The sequence below is a fragment of the Poromitra crassiceps genome (assembly GCF_964638095.1).
Source record: "Poromitra crassiceps genome assembly, chromosome: 13".
NCBI lineage: Eukaryota > Metazoa > Chordata > Actinopteri > Beryciformes > Melamphaidae > Poromitra > Poromitra crassiceps.
Genome location: NC_139644.1, coordinates 29,870,019 through 29,881,652, shown reverse-complemented (window position 1 = coordinate 29,881,652; position 11,634 = coordinate 29,870,019). Strand labels below are relative to the sequence as shown.

Below are 11,634 nucleotides of genomic sequence, written 5' to 3'. Positions count from 1 at the left end.
ACAAATTCCCCAGTTACTGAATGGGCTGCACAAAATGTTTTGTGTAAGTGAAGTGAAGTTGCAAAAACTACATAAGTACAGTAGACCACACACACATCCAGTTAAGGTGGACTGTAAGTAGACTGTAACAAACAGTTCAGTTTGTCAGGTGCATGCAACTATGACATGACTTTATGAAAGTTGTTGGTCTGTCTACTTGACAATGTTGCTGCAATAAAATGGTTGAAGTCAGATGTACAGACTGAAAAATTGTTCTTATATAAACCAGATGTTGACAAAGTTTTCCTTTGGGGACATCATTTGCAGTTGAAAAAGTAAGAAATCGCAATATATCGAAATATCGCAATATTCAATATATCGCAATATCGATATATCGCAATATCGAAAATATCGCAGTATCGCAATACTATCGTATCGTGACTCAAGTATCGTTTCAGTATCGTATCGTGGGCATCTGGTGATTCCCACCCCTAGTGCCAATGACGACTAAAGTCGTCAATTGCGTTTTTTGACGGTGGGACGTGGATCAAAGCCTGATGCATCTCCTGTAAAAATATGGGGGATGTTGAAGGTATATAAGCTATTTTACGGACCCATTAGGTGGTGACAGTGCTCTCCAGATTAGAGAAAGGTGAGGAAAAAACAGAGAAGAAGTCATGGGGAAACGGAAACCGCATCGGTATGCATCGATATGCATGAAGCATAACGTTAGCTGTGCCTGCAGCAGCCAATCTGCTCCCACAATTGAGCCCCTCCGTCTCCGCTGCGATAGCCCCTCCACATGATTAGTTGCCAGAAAAGGTTACATTATTCTCAGCTGGAAGCGCTGGGAGCCGGCGACAAAAACGGCAGAACGCTGTGAAAAAGCTGGGTGTAGCGCACTTTTCAATGCAGAGCAAATGCAGCAGAGAGCCACTCCCACGGAGGAGGAGTGTGCAGTTGAGGGGGGTGGGGCACGCAGGGCACCATACAACACCGACCCAGACAGCAGGCTCAATGGACAGACAGATTGGCAAACACAAGCTAGAATATCTGATGCCCACCAGCAGTAAATCAAGACCAGCAAGAAAGTGTAGGGTCTGCGCACGCAGGGGCCAGCGCTGCTGGTTTCAGCTAAAAAATATTATTTTGCCATCAAAATTCCTTTGTTTTCGCTCTTTTATTGAAGGAAATTATTTTTGAGGTGTCACTACATCAGAAAATATTAGCTTCAGAGTCAGTGATGTGCTTGAAATGCTTCATTTCACAAAAGGCTCATTATCTCAGCTTCTAGTTTGAAACGTCTGTTTTTGCTGAAACCAACCTATCTTCTACTGCTCATAACTATAGAACGGAAAATGATATCAATAAACTTTTTTTTGCTGATGATACAAGATAGTCTCATCGTTCTTTGGGCGTGTTCGGTGTTTACATAGTAATATCACACAATATTCTGTGGGCCTCGAGAAATCACTGAAAACGCTCTGAAAGGGCTGGCACTGGGAGCATCCGTTTTCCAAAAGTGGCTGGCACTCAATGAGTTAATGTTCTATTGATGCTGGATATGTATAACCAGGTCTGACTATAGTCTGACTTTTTAGAGACGTAATCTTGCAAGAATATCTGCTGGCACAACAACATTGTCCATCTTGCTTCTTCGGTCGCTATTCTCTCTCCTGAAGATTTGTTTGCCGACGGGGAGAAAGCCCCACGTGATAGCCACCCGTCAATCTCTCTCTCTCTGTGCTCAACACTGTTGTAGTAACTCCATTTTATTTTGAAATTCAGTTGACTTTGCCATTTCCCACGGATATTGTCGCGTACAAAGTCACAACAGTCATGCGGGGAACTGCGATAGCAGTTAGGGGGAAATTCAGACACACAGGGACAGGTGAGTCAGCTGAGGCTGCTAAGTTACAGCCATGAATACAGCCAATCTATCAGTACTCGGTGGCCTCACGTGTTGTTTTGTTATTATGTGAACTGTAAAGGCAACGTTTGAGAACGTACATGAGAGAGAGCCGCCCCACCGTAACGTAATTACCCTAGTTGAAGTGTAAATCGATTTTACGATTTTCGCGTTTTTAACATCGTCCTAACTAATTAATTTGATTACGATTCAAAATCGATTTATCGAACAGCCCTAGTCTCACCCCATTGCGTAGAAATACCACGGTTTTACACTTTCAAAATATGTGCATTTAACAAGAAAAAGTCAAATTTCACATGCAGTTTATGCATGGAGTGACAACCGGCTACTTCACAGTGCCAGCCAGGGCGAAGCTCTGGCCAGCCGTTACTTCCTCGTTACATCACCGGCTCCCCCGGCTCTCTTCCTGGTCACAGGTGGCCTGGTGATCAGGCTGTGGCCAGTGAGAGAGACCACTGGACCAGGTTGGCCTGGTGATCAGGCTGTGGCCAGTGAGAGAGACCACTGGACCAGGTTGGCCTGGTGATCAGGCTGTGGCCAGTGAGAGAGACCACTGGACCAGGTTGGCCTGGTGATCAGGCTGTGGCTGGCGAGAGAGACCACTGGGCCAGGTATATTTCATTGTATTATTTCTGTAATTATAGACAAGGAAAAAATACTGCACACTCAAAGCTGCAAAAATAAAAAGGCTATTTTTTAAAAACAATATGGCCAAAGCATTGGTATGAGCATTAAATCATTCTTCACGCTGTTTCTTTGAGTGTGCAGCACCCCCCCTCTCCTATTTCTATAGTAACTTTGCCACCTCGCTTTCAATTATTTCAGTAACTGTCATTGAATTAGGTACAGTAGGAGTACCTGCATCTACATCAGTGTTTCCCCTACCATTCTACAGGCCTGGCGGGTCCGCCAGGCAAACGACGCCCCCGCCAGGCCAGAAAGAAAATTAACCCCCCCCCCCCCTGCTCTCCCCAAAATTTCAATAAACCTTTATGGCATATTATTACAATACAACAATACTGGTGTTGACAGTGTTGACAGTAATAGAAGATGCCAAATCATTCAAAACTAAGCATTTTGCTTTTACGAGCATCGTGCCAGCGTGCAGCGCTGTTCCAAAACGTGTCAACGTGTGTCGTTCCCTGGGAAACACACATCCCATAATACAACTGTTCGCATCGCATCCCATAATAGCATGATGATACTTGGGATGCCATTGCATCCCAAGTATCAGCATCGATGCGAACACGTTAGCTAAAAGTTTAGTGTCGCCAGCGAGGGCCCCCACCGTTGCGGTCGGGATACGTTTCGAAATCCCTCCAGGCCTGAAAGATTTTCTAGGGGAAACACTGTACATCCATAATGCACACTAAATTGTCCCAAAATGCATTTCTGAGACTTGATTATTAGTTTATTATTCATATCTGAAAACATGTTTGTTGAACAATAATGCTGTGTATGGGCCTATTTGCTTGGTTTTAAACATGAAATGTACAGTCACCGACTTGAACTCTGCAATGCTAATTCTAATTAAACAGCCAAATATCTGTGTATCTAAATGGATGTGAGAGAATAGTAATTTATATGATACTCCCATGGGCCCAGAGTCAGTTCACAACTAAATAAAGCCGCAGGTCATAAAGTAAATCCACTGAGCACTGAGACTCATAAATCTGGTGAATCAAGTCGTTATTTCAATCCCCATTCACTGAAACATCCGTCAGTTCAACCATAAATCCACCAAATCAACCACACAGATTAATCTGGCAAATCATCTATGTTGGCTGATGATGTAATGAATCAACTATGAAAAGATTCTTCAAATCACTGCTTATTAGATGATGCAGTTCTAGTAACTGCCATCAGCACAATACAACACAACACAACACAGCACAACACAGCGCAACACAACACAGCACAACACAACACAACACAACACAACACAACACAACACAACACAACACAACACAGCACAACACAACACAACACAACACAACACAACACAGCACAACACAACACAACACAACACAGCACAACACAACACAACACAGCACAACACAACACAACACAACACAACACAACACAACACAACACAACACAGCACAACACAACACAACACAACACAACACAGCACAACACAGCACAACACAACACAACACAACACAACACAGCACAACACAACACAACACAACTCAACACAACACAACACAACACAACACAACTCAACACAACACAACACAACACAACACAACACAACTCAACACAACACAACACAACACAACACAACTCAACACAACACAACACAACACAACACAACACAACACAACACAACACAGCTCAGCTCAGCTCAGCTCAGCTCAGTTGGGTCTGCTTTGAGCCAGCAGTGTGAAAGCAGAGCAGCAGATGACACAGTCACATCCACTGTGCTGCAGCGGGCGCTGGCTTTACCTGAGATGACCTTATGATTGATAGGTGCATCAGTGGCGTTACTATACCGGCTCTAGCAGAGGGTTAGGGTTAGGTTACTATACCGGCTCTAGCAGAGGGTTAGGGTTAGGTTACTATACCGGCTCTAGCAGAGGGTTAGGGTTAGGTTACTATACCGGCTCTAGCAGAGGGTTAGGGTTAGGTTACTATACCGGCTCTAGCAGAGGGTTAGGGTTAGGTTACTATACCGGCTCTAGCAGAGGGTTAGGGTTAGGTTACTATACCGGCTCTAGCAGAGGGTTAGGGTTAGGTTACTATACCGGCTCTAGCAGAGGGTTAGGGTTAGGTTACTATACCGGCTCTAGCAGAGGGTTAGGGTTAGGTTACTATACCGGCTCTAGCAGAGGGTTAGGGTTAGGGTTAGGTTACTATACCGGCTCTAGCAGAGGGTTAGGGTTAGGTTACTATACCGGCTCTAGCAGAGGGTTAGGGTTAGGTTACTATACCGGCTCTAGCAGAGGGTTAGGGTTAGGTTACTATACCGGCTCTAGCAGAGGGTTAGGGTTAGGTTACTATACCGGCTCTAGCAGAGGGTTAGGGTTAGGTTACTATACCGGCTCTAGCAGAGGGTTAGGGTTAGGGTTAGGTTACTATACCGGCTCTAGCAGAGGGTTAGGGTTAGGTTACTATACCGGCTCTAGCAGAGGGTTAGGGTTAGGTTACTATACCGGCTCTAGCAGAGGGTTAGGGTTAGGTTACTATACCGGCTCTAGCAGAGGGTTAGGGTTAGGGTTAGGTTACTATACCGGCTCTAGCAGAGGGTTAGGGTTAGGTTACTATACCGGCTCTAGCAGAGGGTTAGGGTTAGGTTACTATACCGGCTCTAGCAGAGGGTTAGGGTTAGGGTTAGGTTACTATACCGGCTCTAGCAGAGGGTTAGGGTTAGGTTACTATACCGGCTCTAGCAGAGGGTTAGGGTTAGGTTACTATACCGGCTCTAGCAGAGGGTTAGGGTTAGGTTACTATACCGGCTCTAGCAGAGGGTTAGGGTTAGGTTACTATACCGGCTCTAGCAGAGGGTTAGGGTTAGGTTACTATACCGGCTCTAGCAGAGGGTTAGGGTTAGGTTACTATACCGGCTCTAGCAGAGGGTTAGGGTTAGGTTACTATACCGGCTCTAGCAGAGGGTTAGGGTTAGGTTACTATACCGGCTCTAGCAGAGGGTTAGGGTTAGGTTACTATACCGGCTCTAGCAGAGGGTTAGGGTTAGGTTACTATACCGGCTCTAGCAGAGGGTTAGGGTTAGGTTACTATACCGGCTCTAGCAGAGGGTTAGGGTTAGGTTACTATACCGGCTCTAGCAGAGGGTTAGGGTTAGGGTTAGGTTACTATACCGGCTCTAGCAGAGGGTTAGGGTTAGGGTTAGGTTACTATACCGGCTCTAGCAGAGGGCAGATTCACTCAACTGACTCACGGTTTAGCACATAGACAATTTAGCAAGACCTAACCCGATGGGCAATTAAACACGATTCAGGCAAGTATGACTCAATAATTCACAATAAATGGATGACATTATAAGTGGTTATTAACTATATCTCAGGACCTTTAGTGGCTAAATTCATATTACAGAAGATGCGGTGACTTTCATTTTTTAAATATCAATGATCAATGTCAATTGATGATTCAGGTAAAAAAAGAGATCTCAAAATAACATTTTATAACGAAACCCATTGTGTGTCTCAGTCTAACCTGAGCTTGGTTATTTGTCATCATCCACATGACGCTGTACAATATGCCAACGATAGCCTTTGTCTCAACTGACGTACTCAAGGTTGCCCATGATGGACTAGTTAATGTGTTGGTGTTGGGACTGAATAGCGCCTGGAGAACAATGACAATTTCCCTGATAAGCACATTGTGGAAATAGCCGACTGGGAGAGAAAAAGGACACAAGGGACTAAGAGAAGGAGAAGGAGAGAAGAAAAACACATCCAGTACACTGGATATAGGAGAAAGAAAGAAATGAGGAGAAAGAGGAAAGGAGACTGCGATGGAGGGGAACATAAAGAAAATGGTGACAGGAGGTGGCTGTATGGACAAATTCAGAGAAAAACAGATATTATAAAACCTCGTCTAGCCTTTCACACCATCAGAGACCACGATGATGGTTGCATCATGTTCCCACAAACCACAAACACACTCAATCATCTCAGCAGAGCAGATAGGTTACACACATGATCTAAAAGTCGTGAAAACCCACTACTATTTTAGCAATTAAATTACACACCATTGCAACTTATGGTGGTTAGATTGGAAGAAATAGCCATCTGACATTTTTTATTTGACCAATATGCATGTTCCAATGTCTGAAAGCTTTTCAATTAGTTATGCACTGATGTGAAAATTGTGGCCGATAACGGTAACCGATAAACTATGCTGTTATCGCCGATAACCAATATTCACTGAAGTCGATATGATCTGTATAAAAACAGGCTTCTATAATAATCATATTTTGTACATACCGGTAATGAAAAACACATGTAATAATTTGAAAAAGTAATGTCTTTCAAAACATTTGGAAAAGCCCATAAATAATAGATTTACTACATTGTTTCCTCTCAAGATTTATATATATTTTCCCCACAATTTTTTTAACCCATTTTTATCCCCCATTAGTGCTAATTTTAATTTATTAATCCTGGTTGCTGCTCCACCCTCTGCCGATCTGGGGAGAGCCGAAACTGGCTCCATGCTTCCTCCGAGACATGGGCAGTTAGCCAGCCGCTTCTTTTCACCTGACAGGGGAAGCTTCACCGCACGTGGGAGGATCACACTATTCAACGAGTTCCCCTCCCTCCGAACAGGCGTCCCGAACGACCAGAGGAGGCACCACATCAGCAACCAGGATATTGCATGTTTTGGTGTGGGTTCCTATATGAAGGAAACCCCCAGGGGGCACGGGGAGAACATGCAAACTCCACACAGAAAGGCCCTCTCAAGATTTGTTACACAGAACCCTCTGGGAGGCATCTTTGGAAACTGTTTTGAAAAGGGCAGGTGGCCAGGCGCGTTCAAAAAATAACTGGCAGCTGATTGGATGAACCATCTGTCTATCACCGTCTATCACAGACTCGCTTCTCGCTGTCGTCACACCTAAATCCCGCCTGTAGCTGCCTCTGGATGCTGATTGGTCCGGCTCACTGCTGGGACAGAGTTAAACCAATAGCTTGGAGCGCGGCGGGATGGATTTCTCGTGCAATTGTGATCTTGCGAATCCAGCTGCCATCGCAAGGTTAGAGAAATCCAGCACTCGAAAATAATTTTACAAAATGATTGGCAGTACTAAGTTTAACAAATGATGGTACTTTATTAAAGGATGAAAAAGCAATTCAACTGTGCGTTCTCAGCAAGGCGGAAAAAAGCTTCGCTGAATTATTCGCCAAAGTTGAAAAATGTCAACTCGACCAAACAGGCGATGAGACGAAAATCCCGTCATTCACGCCACGAAGATTTGCGTCAATCGCCTCGTTTGCACCGCCCGGGGCGAAATGGCATCTACTCGCGCGTTTGCATTGACTTTGTAAGTAATCCCATCGTGCAAATTTGCCCAAATCATCCTGGTGTGAACGCCCAGTTAGGTTGACAAAATGACATCTTACAGTCAGACTCTAGCTGTTCTATATTTTACAGATGGATACATTATTGCTTTGGAAATCTTCAAATATACAAAATCTGATTTCCTTACAAACACAATCTCTCTCTCTCTCTCTGTCTGCCTATGTCTCTCCCTCACTCAGTAAGACACAAGTGTGTATTTAGATAGTGAATAGAAATGATTGAGAGGCACTATAAGTAGCTCCTGCATTTCTCCAGGAGTCGTCCAATTAGTGTGTGTAGTTATGTCACGGCTCAAGCATCAGGACGGATCAATACAATCATTACTCCGATTTCCTCTCTCGTCATTAACACTCTCACATTCACTCATGCACGCACGTGCATGCACACACACACATACACACAAATCTTGAAACAGAAAGAAAGGCAGAAATCACTCTCCATTTCTCCCCAGAATGGTGCAATGTGCCGGAATCTGAAAGATGAAATTGCAGTGGCATGCCTGGGGTTTAATTTAACATTGTCACGCATCGTGGTTGGAACGTGTGCGCATACAAACATGCTTCCATGCATACATATTTGAGCACACACATGCACGCACGCACGCACGCACGCACGCACGCACGCACACACACACACACACACACACACACACACACACACACACACACACACACACACACACACACACACACACACACACACACACAATTTTAAATGATGGCACATCCATTCAATGATGCCTGCATCCAGTATGATTAAGATGAGTCGTCTCCAAAATAGAAAACATGGAAATACTGTCAATGAGGAAGTTAATGTAACCTACAAACACCCACACAAACCTACATGTTCTATCTCTCTCTCTCTATCACACACACACACACACACACACACACACACGGATACATACACACGCACGCACACACACGCACACACACACACACACACACACACACACACACACACACGGACACATACACACGCACACACACACGCACACGCACACACACACACACACACACACACTCACACACACACACACACACACACACACACACAAGCTCCCATATCAGCATGATGCAGGTGTCTTTCCAGATATGGTGTGTGCATGCCACTAATGGGACACACACGCGCACATACACACACACGCACACACACACAACCAAATAGTAGCTTCTCTCTCGCACCTTTCCTCCCCTCCCCCTATCCTCTCCTATTTCTCTGCCCGTGTGAAGGCGCTGGGCCTACACTGTATGCTGACATCAGCAACCAGCAGCGCCCCACAGACACCCCCCCCAACTCTCACACACACACACACACACACACACTCTCTCTCTCTCTCTCTCACACACACACACACACGATACACACGAGAACTAAATGTCACACATTATGGTGACAGCGAGTTAACTGTGATTGATAGTGATAAACAGCCTCATCATGGGGCCTGTGGTGGTAGTACCAGTAATTGGTCAACCTCCACTCATTAATGGGACATTCCCAATACTATAAATAACGTGCAAAAGCCTATTTCTTCTATGGCCTCCACCTATATGGTTTATCCAACATGCCACTTGTCATCAAAAGGCCTCCCACCCATTGGAATAAGAAAAAATGGGAACCATACAATCAAACAGTTGTCTACACAGTAGGCCTACTGCCCCGGCAAGGCCTACTGTGTAGCAGTGTTACTCACTGTGCACCAATGACAGAAAAGGATATGGCCATTCGGTGATCTTTTTGGCGTATTTTCTCACAAAGTTGTCCTCGCTGAAGATGAACAGCGAGCGGTTGACGGTGAAACAGTTCTGGCGCACCGGGATGGGGTTATAGAGGGCCATAGTCCGCGCTCTCTGCGCCATGGACTGCTTGTACATTCTCTGGCCCCCGGGCCCTCCGGGAGGCCCGTGCCCGTGGCCGTGTCCATGGGGTCCTCCTTGCCTGCTGCCGCCGCGGCCGCCCGGGCCCCCTCCGCCGGGCCCTCCATGCCCGCCGTACCTGGCCGGCGCGTCATCTGGGAACCGCGCCATTCTCTGGACACCGAAAGCCAATCTTCACGAAGCAGCGGAGACGGAGACCAATGCTCAGCAGTGCGGCCACACAACATTACATCCCATCTGGATCAGGACGGCTCATATGCACAACGGGTTGAACACCTGCACCCGACGGGTGGAGAGCAGTGAGATGCGGCCCCTGGCTCTAGCATGCGAGGACGCCCATGCATATACCGTCTTGCTCTCTGTGCGTCTCTGCCAGTGGCCAATTGTGGGTGTGAGAAAATTAAATGTGCGGTCGGTTGGCTGGCTGGTTGCACAGGGGTTTGGGGATCTACTCTCTTAGTTCGTTCCTATGTCCATATAAACCAGCAACCGCCCTAACATAGGCTACAATCATTGGGAGACTGTAGCGAGTTAACATCGATGTTTTATGTTCTCCATGGTTCATGCCTGTACCACCAGCGCACAGCCTCCTGCACCTTGCTGGGCGATTAAATTGTGTACGGTCATGACAGCATGTACCGACAATACAAACGCTCTCAACAACACACAGGCCTCACTAAATCAAACGGTCAACTGTCGAAAATAAATCTCAAAATAAGAAAATAAATAACCTACCTACGTGGCGGTCAGTGCAGTTCAACTTGGGATTTTAGGATTTGACGCGTTTCTGAAGACTTAAAAATGCAGTGGGAAAAATATACTAGGCTATTATTTATTTATTTTGAAATATCCGCAATGTTTGGTACAGTGTGGCGATAATGTGGCTCCTGCCACCTGACAGTCGTTTTCCCAATGCGCTCTGACAAGCCTCGACACAAGGAAAATTGTGACATTTGCTGCTTAAAGCCTATTTCAGAGCGCACAATCTCGAGTAGAAAAGAGACAGAAAAAATACCGTTTTCCTCTCAAATGTCGGTGTCAACGCGGTCGAGCGCTGGAGATGAAACAATGTTCTCAGACGAATTCAATGGCATCCCCCCTCGCTACAACCATCATCTTCTCTCCGTCACCTGCGCGGCCATCCAGAAGCTGAGCAAGGGACACATGCACAGCATCGTCAAAGACGAGGATCAGACGGCCGCTTCCCCGCCGCCGCACACCCTCTCATGCTCTCCGTGTGGCCGTTCGAGCCGAGGTGCGGTGCCGACACAGTCCCTCACCATCCCCGCCCCGCACAGTCTACCTTCGTCCGTCCAAATGTCCTGGCAGACAGCGCGTCCTGTCTCTCTCCTTGGAAAAGAGCGTTCCTCTCGGCCTTCTCTCTGTTTCTCCGTCCAGCGGCCCCTAGGGGAGGAGAAGAAGGACGGATGGATGGATGGATGGATGGATGAAGGATGGATGGAGAGAGAGATGAAAGGGATGGGGTGGGCTGTTCCTTTGGAATTCAGGCAGGCGTCTGCCTGTAAATCAAATGCGCGGAGCGAGCGTGAAAGCGTTGTCTTTCAGCTTGTGGTGTGAACTATAATGAGAGCCGGTGTGATAGCTTCTGCAGCCGCAGCACATGACGCACGCAGCCCGTTCAACTTCCAGACGCACGCACTCCCCTGGCTGCCACGGACAGAGGCATATAGACGTCTGTTTATTTTAAGGAGCTTCAGGCTACAGCCCTGCCCAAATGGACTCGACCTCTCCCAACCATAGCTTATCCATCTCCGAAGCAAACGCAAATAATGCGTAAAAAAT

The 11,634-nt window shown here is 46.3% G+C and overlaps 1 protein-coding gene across 1 annotated transcript in view; it reads right to left on the bottom strand.

Moving 5' to 3' along the window:
• Nucleotides 1-9,981, bottom strand: part of cacna1aa (calcium channel, voltage-dependent, P/Q type, alpha 1A subunit, a) — a gene marked incomplete at both ends in the record, with an annotated part of 192,414 nt that extends 182,433 nt beyond the window's left edge. The window contains one exon of the mRNA XM_083648784.1: nt 9,655-9,981. Coding sequence (XP_083504910.1) covers nt 9,655-9,981 — 327 coding nt within the window. The remainder of the gene's footprint in view (nt 1-9,654) is intronic.
• Between the last annotated feature and the right edge of the window lie 1,653 nt (nt 9,982-11,634).